This window comes from Choloepus didactylus, chromosome 9, assembly GCF_015220235.1.
Source record: "Choloepus didactylus isolate mChoDid1 chromosome 9, mChoDid1.pri, whole genome shotgun sequence".
Classification (NCBI taxonomy): domain Eukaryota; kingdom Metazoa; phylum Chordata; class Mammalia; order Pilosa; family Megalonychidae; genus Choloepus; species Choloepus didactylus.
This window is the reverse complement of record NC_051315.1, coordinates 96,158,489-96,177,573: the sequence shown is the minus strand read 5'-3', so window position 1 is coordinate 96,177,573 and position 19,085 is coordinate 96,158,489. Positions and strand designations below refer to the sequence as shown.

Genomic DNA, 19,085 nt, shown 5'->3' with positions numbered 1-19,085 from the left:
CATTATTTTATAGTCCCTTATTTACAAAATTTAATATAGTGAAATAAGGCTTTAAAATTTAATGTCATGACCCCTCATCAGATAATTAGATTCCTTTTATGTCTTATAACCAGATTTAAGGATTGCAGACCTGATTTTGTTGATTCCTGCATTGGAGGTGTAAGATGTGTACCATCAAGTTCTTAATCAAGAGTAAGGTTATCTTTTCCTAATGGAATGCCCGTGTACCATGTAATCTCTGAGAAATTGTTTAAACAAACTAATCGGTTATATTCTCAATATTGCTCAGATCCATTGGAACAAAATTTATATTTTAGAAATCCATGAAGAGTAGGTAATGTAACATATGGTGGTAATATTCATTGTGTCCCTGGGAAAGTTAATATGTGTTACTGAAGTTGAAGGAAAGGGGTTTCTGATGAAATAAATTTGGAATGTGCTGGGTTAAGCAAAACTAAGCTTTACTGAGAATTTCTCAGAGCCTTTAATACTGAAGTATTTTATACTACTCTTATTTTTAAAATTTCATAGTACAGCCTCTGGTCAGTCATTGATCTTATTTTGGGCAGTCTTTGTCTCCCATTTTCACAAAATAATGTGAAAATTCCATGTCCTGTTGTATTTTTTCTTTTATTGAGGGGTCACCAGAAAGAGGAAATTTTGTATGGGAATTAAAAACTTTAAATTCTATATTCTCCTTGGATTTTATGGGAACCGATGGAGAAGTAAGGTGGAGAAAGAGGACAGATGGGGTAGAAAGTGAGGCTAGGATAGAAAGAGGAGCTAATGCAATAGACCAAACTAGATTGAATAAGTTAGACCAAACTAAATGAAATATTTTGACTTTTCTCTTAAGAGCTTGTTGGACAAAGGTTTCCTATCTTTTGCCTCTATCTCTTTAATTACATATTTGTTTGTATCTAAACAGATTTTTACAGAATGAAAAAAATAATAACTTGGCTGCATTTAAGTCTTCTGAAATTGTTTCTCTGTGGTGTTAGGCGTATTACTGGATCTATTGGCGGAGAGGATTTTACTTCCATTATATCCGCTGCTGATGTTTTAATTATTTTTGCTTGTGATTTGGGGTCATAATCTGATGTAGATATAGTTGTCTCTTCATTCACAATTTTCTATAAACTTGAAACTTTATTCCTCATTTCTGTTCACTTCTCAACCCTGTCTCCATTAATGACTTCTAATTTACTTCTATAATGTAATCTCTAGTTTTGAAGGTTTGATTCTAGAAAGTTGCAGTACATTATATCAAAAACATACACTGCCTAATTTTTCAAGTTAAAGCTGTAACTATTCATTCTACACATGTTTGTATTTCAGATGGAACAACTTTCAGATGAAGAAATTGACCATGGTGCTGAAGAAGATAGTGACAAGGAAGACCAGGACCTGGACAAAATGTTTGGAGCCTGGCTTGGGGAGCTAGACAAACTCACTCAGGTTAGAAGCAGTGCTTGAAAAAGTGGTTGAGGATTTGAAGTCATCATTGTGTGCTAAAATTGTAACGTGTAGTGACAAATGTGAGTTAAATTTTAAAATACGGCCAGAGAGGAAAAATGCTCAAAACATTAACAAATACTTGAATAGTAACTCTGTCTTAACCATCATCTTCTGTGTTTAAGAAGGAGCTTTAAAAAAATAAGTGTTTTAAAACTTTGACTTCTGTGTGAGACCAAGGGAAGAGATGTTTATTTGGTGCAGGATCTATATTTTCTGTAGCACACTAAATAATTTAACTTGTATGGTCAGTTTATTCAAACACCATAATTAATGGAACTTTGAATAGGAATTGAGATCTGGTAGGTTTATGAAGGTAAGTGTGAAATCCTGATACATCCCAAAGTAATTTGAGCAGAGAATAAAAATGTATTTGCGGGGCCCTCCTGAGGAACTGGGGAAAAATGCAGAAATGTTGAACTTCCCCACCTGGGTTATTACTGATATTCTCACATACATTGAGGACTGCCAATTTAGTGGGCCAAGCTCTTGTGGGGTTTGCCCTTATGAAGCTTGTTACTGCAGAGGAGAAGCTAAGCCTGCTTATAATTGTGCCTAAGATTAGTCACCCACAGAGAGCCTCTTTGTTGTTCAGATGTGGTCTCTCTCTCTCTCTCTCTTTCTAAGCCCACTTGGCATGTAAACTCACTGTCTTCCTCCCTACATGGAACATGACTCCCAGGGGGTAAATCTCCCTGGCAACATGGGGCCTGACTCCCAGGGATGAGCCTGGACCCGCCATCGTGGGATTGAGAAAATCTTCTTGACCAAAAGGGGGAGGTGAAATGAAACAAAATAAAGTTTCAGTGGCTGAGAAATTTCAGATGCAGTCAAGAGGTCACTCTGGAGGGCATTCTTAAGCACTATATAGGTATCCCTTTTTAATTTTTAGTGTATTGGAATAGCTGGAAGGAAATACCTGAAACTGTCAAACTGCAACTCAGTAGCCTTGATTCTTGAAGATGATTGTACAACTATATAGCTTACATGGTGTGACCATGTGATTGTGAAAACCTTGTGGCTCACACTCCCTTTATCCATTGTATGGACACATGAGTAGAGAAATGGGGACAAAAAATTAAATGAAAAGTAGGGTGGGATGGGGGGGTGGAATGCTTTGGGTGTTCTTTTTTACTTTTATTTTTCTTATTTTTATTTTTTTGGAGTAAGGAAAATGTTCAAAAATTGATTGTGGTGATGAATGCACAATTATATGGTAGTACTATGAACAGTTGTTTCTACACTGTGGATGATTGTATAGTATGTGAATATATCAATAAAACGGAATTAAAAAAATAATAGTTACAGAAGTTCTGTTCATTCAGAGGGTTTACTTATTTATCTGTTTTATAAATTTGAGATTACTAGCTAAGAAAATCTTAAAGCCTAACATTTAAAAGCTTAAAATTTAGCAAATCCCATTGCATAACTACATAAATTTGAATTTACTTTACAACATAAACAATTGCCTCTCATGCAAATATTTTCTCTCACATGATTCCAGAAAACTGACAAAATTTCACTCCAGGCTGCATTTTAAAACAGTGGCAAAGCATTTTCATTTTGTTTGATTGGACCTTGAGTTTGTTTTTCTTTTTTTTTTAGAAGACCTTGTCCTCGAAATCTTACAAATTGTCATCTAAATTTACAAAGTGTCATTTGTGCACTTACATCACCTCTACAATGTTAATGGAATTTTAAGCTTTATGTTAATTAGGCTTAAGTTTAAGTGGTTGATGAATCTTCTGAAATAGTTTGTAAAAATTTGTGTGTGAATGTGCATTTTCCAAGAGAGGATTCATAGCTTTCATCAAATTCTCAATGTCCCTGAAAAAGTTAGAAACCTCCTGCCTAGATGATCAATTTCTTAGCACCAAGGAGTATTTCTTAGTCTACCCCCTTGTTGCCCATCATCATGGACACAGCAGAAAACTTTAATACAGATTTGTTTATTTGGACTGGTAAATAGATTGACTTTTAATATGCCCTCAAGTATATTTGAGCTATTTTACAGAATACATTAGCTATCTACGTTTCCACTGAGAAATAGGATTAGGGTTTAAATTGCAGCAGAAGTATTAGTTTGAGGTTAAAGGAGAATTTCCTGACTGTTTTGTGAAACTTTGAAATAAGGCAGTTTATTCAAACACCATAATTACATGGAACTTTGAATAGGAAGTGAGATCTGGTAGGTTTGTGAAGGTTAGTGTGAAATCCCGATACATCCCAAAGTAATTTGGGTAGAGAATAAAAATGTATTTGCAAGGCCCCTCTGAGGAGATTGTTGATCTCCTTCATTTGATGTTTTTAAAATTAAGATGGATGTTATCTGTATGAATTCATTTTAATAGTATCTTAAGGCAAAAGAATGAAGAAGATAGTGTTCTAGTCTTATTCCCTGAGGCTACAAATATAATGCCCAGCATTCTTATTTTAATTTGAAATTGGTTTGATACTCAATTATAGATAGACATTAACATTTTAAAAGACCAATCCTAATATTTGTAAATTTATTTAAATAAATACTAAATGACTACTGACCCTTTCCCTGAATTCCTGAAAAAAAAACAAAACATTTAATTTTCCTTATTGTAGAAAGATTAGAGTGAAAAGTGTCATTAAAAACTGATGAGGTAACCTACAGGTCACCCTACTCCTGAAATGCAGTATATTTCTAGCCTTGTCTCAGAGAGAACTTGGCAGTTTAGTTGGGTTACAGTTTGCCCCCATCTTGATAGAGCCTGAAAAGAACAAGGATATTCCATCATTGTTTGAAGCTGTAGCTGCTTTCCATAAGTTCTGAGCCCAGAACTATACCTTACTTTAAGGGTATTGCATGCCAAGAATGAGGCCATGCTGGACCAAAACCAAATCTCTTCAAGGAAAGAGATAACAGCACTCTGTGTGGTTACTTTCTATTTCTTATACCATATCCATGTCCATATCTCCAGCTTGTTTTTAGTGGATTTACGTAAAATGAGGTCTGACACCATACTTTATGTATTTGGAAAGATATTTACTCTGAACTATGATAGTTTCAAGTGGTTATATGCCTTAAAAGTAAGCATATATCTAAAAACTGAAATAACTAGTTAATGTGAGCCAATTACACTTTTCCTTTTTTTTTTTTCAGAAGAACTCCGGTTTTATCAATTGTATGACAATGTACTTAATCATAAAAGAAACTTTACTCATATTTTTGAATAATTGAAGCCTGAATTTAATATATAAACCTTCTTTTATAAAGAGTTTAGATTCTGACAAGCCCGTGGCACCAGTAAGAAGATCTCCTCTTCGCCAGGAAACGAACATGGCCAATTTTTCTTACCGCTTCTCCATATACAACTTGAATGGTAAGATGTAATTGAAAACAAAGTATAAAATAGTATGTACATAATGTGGATGCTGAACTTAGGTGGAACCCACAACAAACTTAAATGCATTGTTGTTTTTTCCCTGGGTTTAAAGTCCAGTGAAATCTCTTAAGTCATTTAAAAATCAGCTCATCTGGTCTTTTTTTTAAAACGTACTCTAGCCAACTGTTTAGTATTTAGAATTGATATTCCAATCTGTAATTTTTCCATGCCTTACACTTTTTATCCCTTAGCTATTTCATTACTAAGACTGACCATATAACAACTCACTACAGGCTCTGGTAGAAAGTTGCTTGGGGGATGTGGTTAAAACCATGCAACAGTATAAGGTTTTTGCATTATTTGTCTTTCAACTTGTAATTTTATTCTCCTCTGATTACTACTAATCTTTTAAAATGGACTGTTTGCTTTTAAAATTTTTTCTTAGAATTTAAAATAAACAAAAAATTTAGAAATACTTTGATTGGCTTTACAATTAATGGGATGAAATCTTTTCCTTCTTCCTCTGCATTCATTAACAATTCTAATTCATTGTGTTCTGGAAATATTGTGCATTGTTCCTTGCAGAAGCTCTGAATCAGGGAGAGACTGTGGATTTGGATGCCCTGATGGCCGATCTTTGCTCTATAGAGCAGGAGCTCAGCAGTATTGGTTCAGGAAATAGTAAGCGTCAAATCACAGAAACGAAAGCTACACAGAAATTACCTGCTAGCCGACATACATCAAAGCATGGCACCTTGAAAGGACTGTCTTCTTCATCTAATAGGATAACCAAACCTTCACATGCCAATTACTCTCTGGATGACATCACTGCACAGTTAGAACAGGCCTCTTTGAGCATGGATGAAGCTGCACAGCAATCAGTATTGGAAGATGCTAAGCCCTTAGTAACTAATCAACACAGAAGAACAGCATCAGCAGGTACAGTGAGTGATGCTGAAGTACGCTCTATTAGTAACTCTTCTCGTTCCAGCATCACTTCTGCAGCTTCCAGTATGGACTCTTTGGATATCGATAAAGTAACATGCCCTCAGGAATTGGATTTGACACATCAGGGGCTACCAATTACTGAGGTAAATAGATTGAACTTTTTCCCCTGATATTTTAGTGCTTGATACTTTTTAAGAGGGAAGTGATATTTTAAATGTAGTTTTAATTGAGTCTTTAAAATTTGTGAAAGATACCTTTGAACTAAGTTTTCAAATCACACTACAAACTGAAACAAGGGAATAAGAAAAAGACAACTAACCTAAAATAACTACTTTACTTTGGTTTGTTTGAAATGTTTTTTTGATTGTAGGGTTTTTTTTTTTTTAATTTTTTTTGATATAGTTAATAGTTAATTTAAAAAGAAAACAATGAAAAAAATATGCAGATCTCCCCTCAGGAGCTGGGGGAGAATGCAGGGGTGTTTGGGCTTCCCTACCTCGATGGTTGCTGATGTGCTCACAGACATTGGGGACTGGAGGTTTGATGGGCTGAGCCCTCTACCACAGGACTTGCCCTTGGGAAGACTGTTGCCGCAAAGGAGAGGCGAGGCCTGCTTATAACTGTGCCTAAGTGTCTTCTCCTGAATGCCTCTTTGTTGCTCAGATGTGGCCCTCTCTCTCTAGCTAAGCCAACTTGGCAGGTGAACTCACTGCCCTCCCCCCTATGTGGGATCTGACACCCATGGGTGTAAACCTCCCTGGCAACATGTAATATGACTCCCAGGGAGGAATCTAGACCCAGCATCGTGGGATGGAGAACATCTTCTTGACCAAAAGGGGGATGCGAAAGGAAACGAAATAAGTTTCAGTGGCTGAGAGATTCCAAAAGGAGTCGAGAGGTTACTCTGGTGGGCACTCTAACGTACAATATAAATAACCCTTTTTAGGTTCTAATGAATTGGAATAGCTAGCAGTAAATACCTGAAACTATCAAACTACAACCTGGAACCCTTGAATCTTGAAGACGATTGTATAACAATGTAGCATATAAGGGGTGACAGTGTGATTGGGAAAGCCATATGGATCACACTCCCCTTTGTCCAGTGTATGTATGAATGAATAGAAAAATGGGGTCAAAAAAAAAAAAAGGTGCCCAGTGTTCTTTTTTTACTTTATTTTTTTCTTTTTCACTTTAATTTTTATTCTTATTATTTTTGTGTGTGTAGTAATGAAAATGTTCAGAAATGAATTTTGGTGATGAATGCACAACTATATAATGGTACTGTGAACAATTGATTGTACGCTTTGTATGACTGCATGGTATGTGAATATATCTCAAAAAAATTGAATAAAAAAAATAAAAAGGAAAAGCCAATGTAAAACGATTCGTAGAAGCTATCATCTAGCCTTCAGAGAAACCCCACGAGGCAGGGACATTTAATGGAAGAGAAAACCAGGGCTGAAGGAGGTTTTAAAAAAAAAAAAAATCGTACTACAGAAGAAATATATTATATTACCAGATAAGGCAGTGTCACAAAGATGATTAAGAAGAGATTTAGTTTCTTCTTTTTTTATTCTTTTGATTATTCAGAAGTCTTTGAATGAATGTCATTCATTTCACGTGATTAAAAATTTTTAATCTGATTTCTTATTTTGTGACATTTTGCAAAGCCATCATAGTTGTCGATAATAATTGCTTTTTAACGTATGCTTGTTTTAAAATAGCAACTTAAAAAGAAAAACACTCATCTCCATAAAGTATTCCTTCAAGATTTTAGTTTTCAGCAGGTTCTGATAATCTTCAGGTTTTACGCCATTTTATTATTAAAGAGTCAGTGTGGTGTAGTGGAAAGAGCTGTTGGGCTTAGAATCAGAAAAGTTGGTTCCAAATCTTTTCTTTGCCGTCGACTACCTGAGTGACCCTAAATGAGTGATTCAGCCTCTCTGAACATCAATTTCTCCTAATTAAAATGAAGCTAATAGTGGTTGTTCTACCTTCCTCATCAGGTCGTTCAGAGAATGAAAAATTATATAATATATGTTAATAGGTTTAAAGGTGAAGTTTTTCTGGGTTTGGCGAGAGATAGTAGGGAATGGATTTGTGATAAAATAAGTTTAACAGAAGCTGAGTTTGGTGAAGGTGAAATCTTCATTATGTATTTTCACTAAGAAGATGGCAATTAGCAAGAAAGAAGAAAATCAATGAAGACCCAGTAAAGCTGGCCTTTCCAATCAGCTTGTGCTTACAATGTTCTGTCCCACTTTTTTCTAAAACTTTATCAAAAAATTAAAAAACAAGCAATAAAAAAAACTTTCAAACAAAACCAAAACAAAGGAATAAGAAAACCAATAACCTAAAATAACTACATTGCTTCCAACATGATCCTACCATACCCTCCAAAAATTAACAAACCATGGTTGTTCCTGAGCATTCCCATAATGTTAAGATTACCCTCTATAACTTATCTGTTCTTGTTAGATTATTGTTCCCCCTTCACTATTTGCTGTCTATTGCTAGGTCCCCTACATTCTACATTTATTTTACATTTTTCACAGAGTTCACATTAGTGGTAACTACATACAATATTTCCCTTTTTGTGCCTGGCTTATTTCACTCTACAATGCTCTCTTATATAGGGTAAAAGAATCTATTTATGAATAATCAATACTCAAGTAAAATATAAAACATATTTAAGGGATTACAGGGAAATTTAAAATTTATTCCTATTAGATGACAAAATCCATTTTTCCTCATTGATTTAATTCTTTAGATTCACTTTCATTAGTCAATAACTCTTGGTACTTGCTCATGTGTCTACCTTTGTTCCAGGTATTGTGGAGCAAAAAGAAGTATAAATCATGGTGGTTTGAAGATAAACCTGAATTTTATTGCTTATAAAGAGAGTCAGCAAACTGTCAGTCTGAAGAATAAAATTTAATTTCTTTAAAATGAAATTGTCTAAGTGGTATATATTCTATAAAGAACTTGAAAACTGATTTCTACCTTATGCTACCTTCAGATTATATTTAGCATCAGCTATATTATACTATAATTAGTGTATGTCATCTTATGTCTTTTAGATTTACCTGTTGGGATATGAGCAATATTTTATCAGGGATGTGCTTTCTTGGTAATTCTGTGTTTTGTATGTTGATATTTAATACTATAAGACTATAGGGTAGGAGTTCAGTTGCATGTAAGGTTGGTGAGTAAACCAGGGATAAAGTAGGGAAGGGGGAGAAAGTCTTGTGTGTTTGGCTGTTTTCTCTTGCCTTGCCAAGAAGGGTAGAAGAGTGGTCTGACAAACCTGGACCTTGCTTCAATGTTTGTTTCTGGATCTAGTCTGTTCTGATGCAAATCATGAAAACTGAGGCAAACTCACTAGATGTCAAACCCAGGTATCAAATTGTCCTTAAAATCAAATGGCAAAATTTTAAAAATTTTAATTAGTTTTGCATAAATGGAGATTAAAGAGTCTGTGAGACTTGTTATAAAAAACACTCCCCTACACACACACAACCACACACACACACACACCATATCCTGCTCCCAGAGGTAAGCACTTTTTATTCTTTTAGCTGATTCTTAGGGTATTTACCTCCATATCCTTAAATATGTGTTTACATTGCTATTTCTTGATTTTTCAGTTGTATTATCTACTGACATCTCTCTCTGAAAGATTAGTTGTGGCTCTTTTTAGATAGCGCTCCCTACCTGGTCCCCCATCCTCCCAATATACTTTCGTTGGATTGACATTCAGTGTTTACAATGATTATGTGCATAGCATTTTACTGCTCTTTTCTGTATACATTCATTGCATTTCCTTTTTAGAACATCATTTTGCCTCTTGTAGTTTTTAAAAATACTTATTTTTCTACGTATTTATCACCATTTTAATTCTGGCCTTTCCCCAGCTTATTGAATCCCTCGGTTGGCACAAACACATTTAATATCTATTAATTTCATCATCTTGAATTTTTTTTCTGTCTTTTGTAATCTTTACTTTAGGATCATGTCTTTTCTCTCAGTCTGGTGAGCTTCTCCAGAGACAGTTCTTTCAGTTCTCTGCCTGGCTGACAGTGCTTTTACAGCCCATTTGGGAAAGAAGGCTTGGGATGTAGGGTTACTCCTCAATGTTCAGTAGGTGAACTTTCATTTATTCCTTCTAGGTCAGGATTTCTCAACTATTAAAAACATTTTGGGCCAGATGATTCTTTGTTGTAGGGGCTGTCCTGTGCATTATAGGATGTTTGGCAGCATCCCTGGCCTCCACCCACTAGATGCCAGTAGCACATTGCTTCTCCCCGGTTGTGACAACTAAAGATGTCTCCAGACATAGCAGCATATTTCCTATGGGGCCAAATCGCCTCGATTTGAGAATAAGCTCTGGATAGAAAGGGCTAACAGCAGTTCTTAGCCACTTTTTCATGGAAAATGACCTTCGGTTTTCCTTCTCCTGGCATTTTCTTCCTGGAAACATACCAGATTAACTTAAATTTAGAATGTTACCAGGTAATATTGTTTATTGTTATGTTGTTTATTATAAAATTGACCCCTGATTGGTGAGTGCATATGGACCAGGAGGACTGTGAGTGAAGTATATAATAGATACCAGGGAAAAAACACAGACTTTGCCTTTCTGGTGTGTAGTGTGACGCTTGTGAGCATGAACATGTCCCTTCAGGGGCCCTGGACCTATTCTCATTGGCTATTACAAGGTACTGCTGGTTCCTGTGGAGCATGAAGATTCCCTAAGCCAGTGTGATTTCTGTACTCATCATCCACATGGGGAGTGAGTGCATTCCCTTACAATGAGCTATCACTTTTGGGTCCAGAATGGCCTCTGGAGGGCTATAATGCTCTCTCTGAAGATGACATCTTTGATGCTGGTATGTTGCCTTTGTCTTTCTGCAGAAGTAAGTGAACCTGATGCCAAGTTATGTTCAGTTGGGTCCTGTGAGCATGAATATCAATCTGAGATCACTGCTGGTGGGTAAATAAAGGAGTGAATCTGGGGGTTAGCTGCTTTCTTAAATGCACTTTTAGCCAATCCTCCTGCTTTTAGTCCCACTTTCACCTCTACAGCTACTTATGGAGCCTTTTGAGGGCCTACAGTATAAATTTGAGTTTCTGCTTTCCTCCAATGCTTGCTCAGCAGCCAGCTTTTCTTGGGTCTGCTAAATTGCTTACCACTCAGCCATGTGCTTTCTAGAGTCATCGTTGTCGTCGTTTTCTTGTGATGTCTTTTTAAAAAAAAATCCCTTATTTTTTATTTTATTGGGATTTGAGGGGGGAGTGGAACTATCTCATTGGCCATTCTTCTCAGTCTCCTTTGCTTGTATCTTTTCATGTCTATGACCTCTTGACCTTGAGTATTACAGGGTGCAGCCCTGATGGGAGTACTATAGGTTTCTAATGGGTAGATACCTGGATGTTAAACATCCAAAAATGCACAGGACTACCCTCCAAAACAAAGAATTATCTGGCCCAAAATATCAGTAGTGCCAGGGTTAGAAAACTCTGCTCTAAAATTAGGTGGCATTTGTCAGTCACTGCCAGTGAGGTGGCAGTTATATGGTTGTGTGATGCCTTCTGTTGATACTTTCTGATAAAGATAAAAAATGTACCAGCATCAAATCCTCTTAAATCCAAGGAAATATAGGTATCTCCAGCCAAGATATCTCCCCAGAACTCCAGGCTAATACCCTCAACTTCCTGATTAATGTCTCTATTTGGCTGTCTACTAGGTAGCTTAAATTTTACTGGTCCAAAACTGAATCCTGATCTTTTCCCCAGACTTGCACCTTCCATAGTCTCCATCTTAGTTGATGGCTATTCTGTCCTTCCAGTTCATCAAGCAAAAGTCTAGATGTCTTTATCTGCTCTTTTTCTTTTCAGTCTTCATCCAATCCAGCAGCAAATTCTCTTGGTTTTACCTTCAGAATATATCCAGAATTTTATCGCTTCTCACCACCTTCACTGCTACCAAGCCAACATCATCTTGATCTAGATTTTTGCAGTAGCCTTCCAATTGGCCTTCTTGTGTTCATCTTCCTCTTTATAGTCTTATCAGCCATACTGCAACCTGAGTAATCCTGTTAAAAGGTAATTCACATAATGAGATTTCTGCTCAAGCCTAAAGGCTTTGTATCTCTTTCATAGTAAATCCAAAATCCCTACAATGGCCTTCAAGGCCTAACTTGATCTGCTTTTCATTTTTTTCTGAGCTTATTTTCCTTCCATCCCTGCCTACCTTACTCTGCCACCCATATAGCCTCTGTGTTCTTTGATAAGAGTAAGAGCCTGCCTCAAAGCCTTTGCACTTGCTCTACTGCCTGACTTCCCTGCCCCAGTTATTTGCATGATAAACTCTCTTACTACCTTTATGGATTTTTCTTGAATGTCACTTCCCCAATGAAGTGATCACCCTATTTAAAAATCAAACTCCTCTTCCTCTGCCCTGTGATTACTTTTTTTTTTTTAATTAGAGAAGTTGTGGGTTTACAGAAAAATCATGCATAAAATATGAGTTCCTTTTTACCATCCTATTATTAAAACCTTGCGTTGGTGTGGTAAATTTGTTAAAGTTGATCAAAGCACATTTTTAAATTACACCATTAACTATAGTCCATGGTTTAACTTAGGCTTCACTGTGTTGTGCAGTTTCATGGATTAAAAAAAAAACAATTTTCTAGTAACATATACAACCTAAAATTTCCCATTTTAACCACATTCAGATATATAATTCAGTGCTGTTAATTATGTTCACAATGTTCTGCTACCATCACCATGATCCATTACCAAAACTTTTCCATCATCCCAAATAGAAAGCCTGTGTATTGTAAGCCATAACTCCCTATTCCCTACCCCAACCCTGACCCATAGTAATTTATATTCTAGATTTTGACTTTAGGAGTTTGCTTATTCTAATTATTTTGTATCAGTGAGATCATACAATATTTGTCCTTTTGCATCTGGCTTATTTCACTGAACATGAAGTCTTCAAGGTTAATCCATGTTGGCACATCTGTCAGAATTTCATTCCTTTGTAGGGTTGAATAATATTCCATTGCGTGAGTATAGCCACTGTAGAAGACAGTTCAGTGGTTCCTCAGAAAACTAAATATTGAGTTGCCCTACAGCCCAGCAATTCCATTACTTGATATATACCCAGAAGATCTGAAAGCAGTGACACAGACATTTGCACACCAATATCCACAGCAGCATTATTCACAATTGCCAAAAGACGGAAGCAATCCAAGTGTCCTTCAACAGATGAGTGGATAAATAAAATGTGGTGTATACACGATGGAATATTATGCAGCAGTAAGAAGGAATGAGGTCCTGAAACATGACAACATGGATGAACCTTGAGGACATAATGCTGAGTGAAAAAAGCCAGACACAAAAGGAGAGATACTGAATGATTTCACTAACATGAACCTCCTAGATGATGTAAAATCAGAGTCTTAAAATGTAGAATATAGGGGACCTAGAGAGACACAGTAGCTAGAGAAAGGGGAGCAGTTACTTAATATGTACAGACTTGTTAATGAGGTTGAACTTAAAGGTATGGGAATAGACAGTGGTGGTGATAGTTTGTTAATGAGATTATAAGTAACAGTGCCAAATTGAAGGTGAATGTGGTTTCCAAATACTTTCTCCCATTGTTTGTTTAGGTTGTTACTTTATTTTCATGATCAATTCCCTTGATGCAGAAAAGTTTTTAATTTTGATGAGGTACCATTTATCTGTTTTTTCTTTTGTTGCTTGTACTTTGGTATAAAGTCTACTTGGGGTCAGTCCCACTTGATCATAGTGTATAACTCTTTTAATATGTTGTTGGATTCAGTTTGCTGGTATTTTGTTGAAGATTTTTGTGTCTATATTTATAAGAGATATTGGTCTGTAATTTTCTTTTCTTGTGGTATCTTTGTCTTTGGTATGAGGGTTACATTGGCCTCGTAGAATGAAATAGGGAGTATTCCTACCTCTTCAGTTTTTTGGGGAAGAGCTTGAGCAGGATTGGTATTAATTCTTCTTGGAATATTTGGTAAAATTCCCCTGTGAAGCAATCTGCTCCTGGGCTTCTCTTTGTTGGGAGGTTTTTGATTACTGATTAAATCTCTTTACTAGTTGTTGGTCTGTTGAAATTTTCTATTTCTTCTTGAGTCAATGTGGGTAGTTTGTATGTTTCTAGGGATTTGTCCATTTCATTTAAGTTATCTAATTTGTTTGGCATACTAATTCTTATAGTCATTCTTGTTTCAGTGGGGTCTTGTTTCATTTCTGGTATGTTACTTGTTTCCTCTCTCTTCTTCAGTCTGTCTTAAAGGTTTGTCAATCTTATTGATCTTTTCAAAGAACTAACTTTTTCTTTTCTTGGTTTTCTCTATTGTTTTTTTTTTTTTTTTTTTTTTTTTTTTTTTTTTTAAATCATCATTTTATTGAGATATATTCACATACCACGCAGTCATACAAAACAAATTGTACTTTCGATTGTTTACAGTACCATTACATAGTTGTACATTCATCACCTAAATCAATCCCTGACACCTTCATTAGCACACACACAAAAATAACAAGAATAATAATTAGAGTGAAAAAGAGCAATTGAAGTAAAAAAGAACACTGGGTACCTTTGTCTGTTTGTTTCCTTCCCCTACTTTTCTACACATCCATCCATAAACTAGACAAAGTGGTGTTTGGTCCTTATGGCTTTCCCGATCCCATTGTCACCCCTCATAAGCTACATTTTTATACAACTGTCTTCGAGATTCATGGGTTCTGGGTTGTAGTTTGATAGTTTCAGGTATCCACCACCAGCTACCCCAATTCTTTAGAACCTAAAAAGGGTTGTCTAAAGTGTGCATAAGAGTGCCCACCAGAGTGACCTCTCGGCTCCTTTTGGAATCTCTCTGCCACTGAAGCTTATTTCATTTCCTTTCACATCCCCCTTTTGGTCAAGAAGATGTTCTCCGTCCCACGGTGCCAGGTCTACATTCCTCCCTGGGAGTCATATTCCACGTTGCCAGGGAGATTCACTTCCCTGGGTGTCTGATCCCACGTAGGGGGGAGGGCAGTGATTTCACCTTTCAAGTTGGCTTAGCCAGAGAGAGAGGGCCACATCTGAGCAACAAAGAGGCATTCAGGAGGAGACTCTTAGGCACAAATACAGGGAGGCCTAGCCTCTCCTTTGCAGCAACCGTCTTCCCAAGGGTAAAACTTATGGTAGAGGGCTCAACCCATCAAACCACCAGTCCCCTATGTCTGTGGTCATGTTAGCAACCATGGAGGTGGGGTAGGCGAATACCCCTGCATTCTCCACAGGCTCCTCAAGGGGGCACTACATCTTTTTTTTTTTTTTTTCCCCTTGTTTGTTTTTTTTCTTTTTTTTTTTTTTTTTTTTTTTAACTTTCCCTTCTTTTTTCAAATCACCTGTATGAAAAAAAAAGTTAAAAAGAAAACAAACATACAATAACAAAGCATTTCAAAGAGACCATAGCAAGGGAGTAAGAAAAAGACAACTAACCTAAGATAACTGCTTAACTTCCAACATGTTCCTACTTTACCCCAAGAAAGTTACATAATATAGCAACATTTCAGTGAACTTGTTCCTACTACAACCATCAGAAATTAACAGACCATAGTCATTTCTGGGCATCCCCAGAACGTTAAATAGCTTATCTGTTCTTCCTGGATTATTGTTCCCCCTTCCTTAATTGCTCTCTACTGCTAGTTCCCCTACATTCTACATTATAAACCATTTGTTTTACATTTTTCAAAGTTCACATTAGTGGTAGCATATAATATTTCTCTTTTTGTGCCTGGCTTATTTCGCTCAGCATTATGTCTTCAAGGTTCATCCATGTTGTCATATGTTTCACCAGATCGTTCCTTCTTACTGCCGCGTAGTATTCCATCGTGTGTATATACCACATTTTATTTATCCACTCATCTGTTGAAGGACATTTGGGTTGTTTCCATCTCTTGGCAATTGTGAATAATGCTGCTATGAACATTGGCGTGCAGATATCTGTTCGTGTCACTGCTTTCCGATCTTCCGGGTATATACCGAGGAGTGCAATCGCTGGATCGAATGGTAGCTCTATATCTAGTTTTCTAAGGAACTGCCAGACTGACTTCCAGAGTGGCTGAACCATTATACAGTCCCACCAACAATGAATAAGAGTTCCAATTTCTCCACATCCCCTCCAGCATTTGTAGTTTCCTGTTTGTTTAATGGCAGCCATTCTAACCGGTGTTAGATGGTATCTCATTGTGGTCTTAATTTGCATCTCTCTAATAGCTAGTGAAGCTGAACATTTTTTCATGTGTTTCTTGGTCATTTGTATTTCCTCTTCAGAGAACTGTCTTTTCATATCTTTTGCCCATTTTATAATTGGGCTGTCTGTACTATTGTCATTGAGTTGTAGGATTTCTTTGTATATGCAAGATATCAGTCTTTTGTCAGATACATGGTTTCCAAAAATTTTTTCCCATTGAGTTGGCTGCCTCTTTACCTTTTTGAGAAATTCCTTTGAGGTGCAGAAACTTCTAAGCTTGAGGAGTTCCCATTTATCTATTTTCTCTTTTGTTGCTTGTGCTTTGGGTGTAAAGTCTAGGAAGTGGCCTCCTAATACAAGGTCTTGAAGATGTTTTCCTACATTATCTTCTAGGAGTTTTATGGTACTTTCTTTTATATTGAGATCTTTGGTCCATTTTGAGTTAATTTTTGTGTAGGGGGTGAGGTAGGGGTCCTCTTTCATTCTTTTGGATATGGATATCCAACTCTCCCAGCCCCATTTGTTGAAAAGACCATTATGGCTCAGTTCGGTGACTTTGGGGGCCTTATCAAAGATCAGTCGGCCATAGATCTGAGGGTCTATCTCTGAATTCTCAATTCGATTCCATTGATCTATATGTCTATCTTTGTGCCAGTACCATGCTGTCTTGGCAACTGTGGCTTTATAATAAGCTTCAAAGTCAGGGAGTGTAAGTCCTCCCACTTCGTTTTTCTTTTTTAGAGTGTCTTTAGCAATTCGAGGCATCTTCCCTTTCCAAATAAATTTGATAACTAGCTTTTCCAAGTCTGCAAAGTAGGTTGTTGGAATTTTGATTGGGATTGCATTGAATCTGTAGATGAGTTTGGGTAGAATTGACATCTTAATGACATTTAGCCTTCCTATCCATGAACACGGAATATTTTTCCATCTTTTAAGGTCCCCTTCTATTTCTTTTAGTAGAGTTATGTAGTTTTCTTTGTATAGGTCTTTTACATCTTTGGTTAAGTTGATTCCTAGGTACTTGATTTTTTTAGTTGCTATTGAAAATGGTATCTTTTTCTTGAGTGTCTCTTCAGTTTGTTCATTTCTAGCATATAGAAACATTACTGACTTATGTGCATTAATCTTGTATCCCGCTACTTTGCTAAATTTGTTTATTAGCTCTAGTAGGTGTATCGTTGATTTCTCAGGGTTTTCTAGATATAAGATCATATCATCTGCAAACAATGACAGTTTTACTTCTTCTTTTCCAATTTGGATGCCTTTTATTTCTTTGTCTTGCCGGATTGCCCTGGCTAGCACTTCCAGCACAATGTTGAATAACAGTGGTGACAGCGGGCATCCTTGTCTTGTTCCTGATCTTAGAGGGAAGGCTTTCAGTCTCTCACCATTGAGTACTATGCTGGCTGTGGGTTTTTCATATATGCTCTTTATCATGTTGAGGAAGTTTCCTTCAATTCCTACCTTTTGAAGTGTTTTTATCAAAAAGGGATGTTGGATTTTGTCAAATGCTTTTTCAGCATCTATTGAGATGATCAATTGATTTTTCCCTTTCGAGTTTTTAATGTGTTGTAATACATTGATTGTTTTTCTGATGTTGAACCATCCTTGCATGCCTGGAATGAACCCCACTTGGTCATGGTGTATGATTTTTTTAATGTGTCTTTGGATTCGATTTGCAAGTATTTTGTTGAGGATTTTTGCATCTATATTCATTAGGGAGATTGGCCGGTAGTTTTCCTTTTTTGTAGCATCTTTGCCTGGTTTTGGTATTAGATTGATGTTAGCTTCATAAAATGAGTTAGGTAGTGTTCCATTTTTTTCAATGTTTTGAAAGAGTTTGAGTAAGATTGGTGTCAGTTCTTTCTGGAAGGTTTGGTAGAATTCCCCTGTGAAGCCATCTGGCCCTGGGCATTTATTTGTGGGAAGATTTTTGATGACTGATTGGATCTCTTTGCTTGTGATGGGTTGGTTGAGGTCTTCTATTTCTTCTCTGGTCAGTCTAGGTTGTTCATATGTTTCCAGGAAATTGTCCATTTCTTCTACATTATCCAGTTTGTTGCCATACAGTTGTTCATAATATCCTCTTATAGTTTTTTTAATTTCTTCAGGATCTGCAGTTATGTCACCTTTTTCATTCATTATTTTGTTTATATGGGTCTTCTCTCTTTTTGATTTTGTCAGTCTAGCTAGGGGTTTGTCAATCTTGTTGATCTTCTCAAAGAACCAACTTTTGGTGATATTTATCCTTTCTATTGTTTTTTTGTTCTCTATGTCATTTATTTCTGCTTTAATCCTTGTTATTTCTTTTCTTCTACTTGGTTTAGGATTGGTTTGCTGTTCATTTTCTAGCTTCTTCAGTTGATCCATTAGTTCTTTGATTTTGGCTCTTTCTTCCTTTTTAATATATGCGTTTAGTGCTATAAATTTCCCCCTTAGCACTGCTTTTGCTGCATCCCATAGGTTTTGGTATGTTGTGTTCTCATTTTCATTCGTCTCTATATATTTAGCAATTTCTCTTGCTATTTCTTCTTTAACCCACTGATTGTTTAGGAGTGTGTTGTTTAACCTCCAGGTATTTGTGAATTTTCTAAGTCTCTGATGGTTATTGACTTCTAATTGTATTCCATTGTGGTCAGAGAATGTGCTTTGAATAATTTCAATCTTTTTAAATTTATTGAGGCTTGTTTTATGTCCCAGCATATGATCTATTCTGGAGAAAGTTCCGTGAGCACTAGAAAAGTATGTGTATCCTGGTGATTTGGGATGTAATGTCCTGTAGATGTCTGTTAAATCTAATTCATTTATCAGATTGTTTAGGTTTTCAATTTCCTTATTGGTCTTCTGTCTGGTTGATCTATCTATAGGAGAGAGTGATGTGTTGAAGTCTCCCACAATTATTGTGGAAACATCAATTGCTTCCTTTAGTTTTGCCAATGTTTCTCTCATGTATTTTGTGGCACCTTGATTGGGTGCATAG

General features: G+C 36.4%; 1 protein-coding gene across 1 annotated transcript in view; it reads left to right on the top strand.

Moving 5' to 3' along the window:
• RAPH1 (Ras association (RalGDS/AF-6) and pleckstrin homology domains 1) overlaps positions 1-19,085 on the top strand; it is a 132,279-nt gene that overhangs the window by 41,276 nt on the left and 71,918 nt on the right. Inside the window, 3 exon segments of the mRNA XM_037849031.1 lie at positions 1,339-1,458; positions 4,763-4,868; positions 5,457-5,962. Of these exon segments, the coding sequence (XP_037704959.1) occupies positions 1,339-1,458; positions 4,763-4,868; positions 5,457-5,962 (732 nt within the window).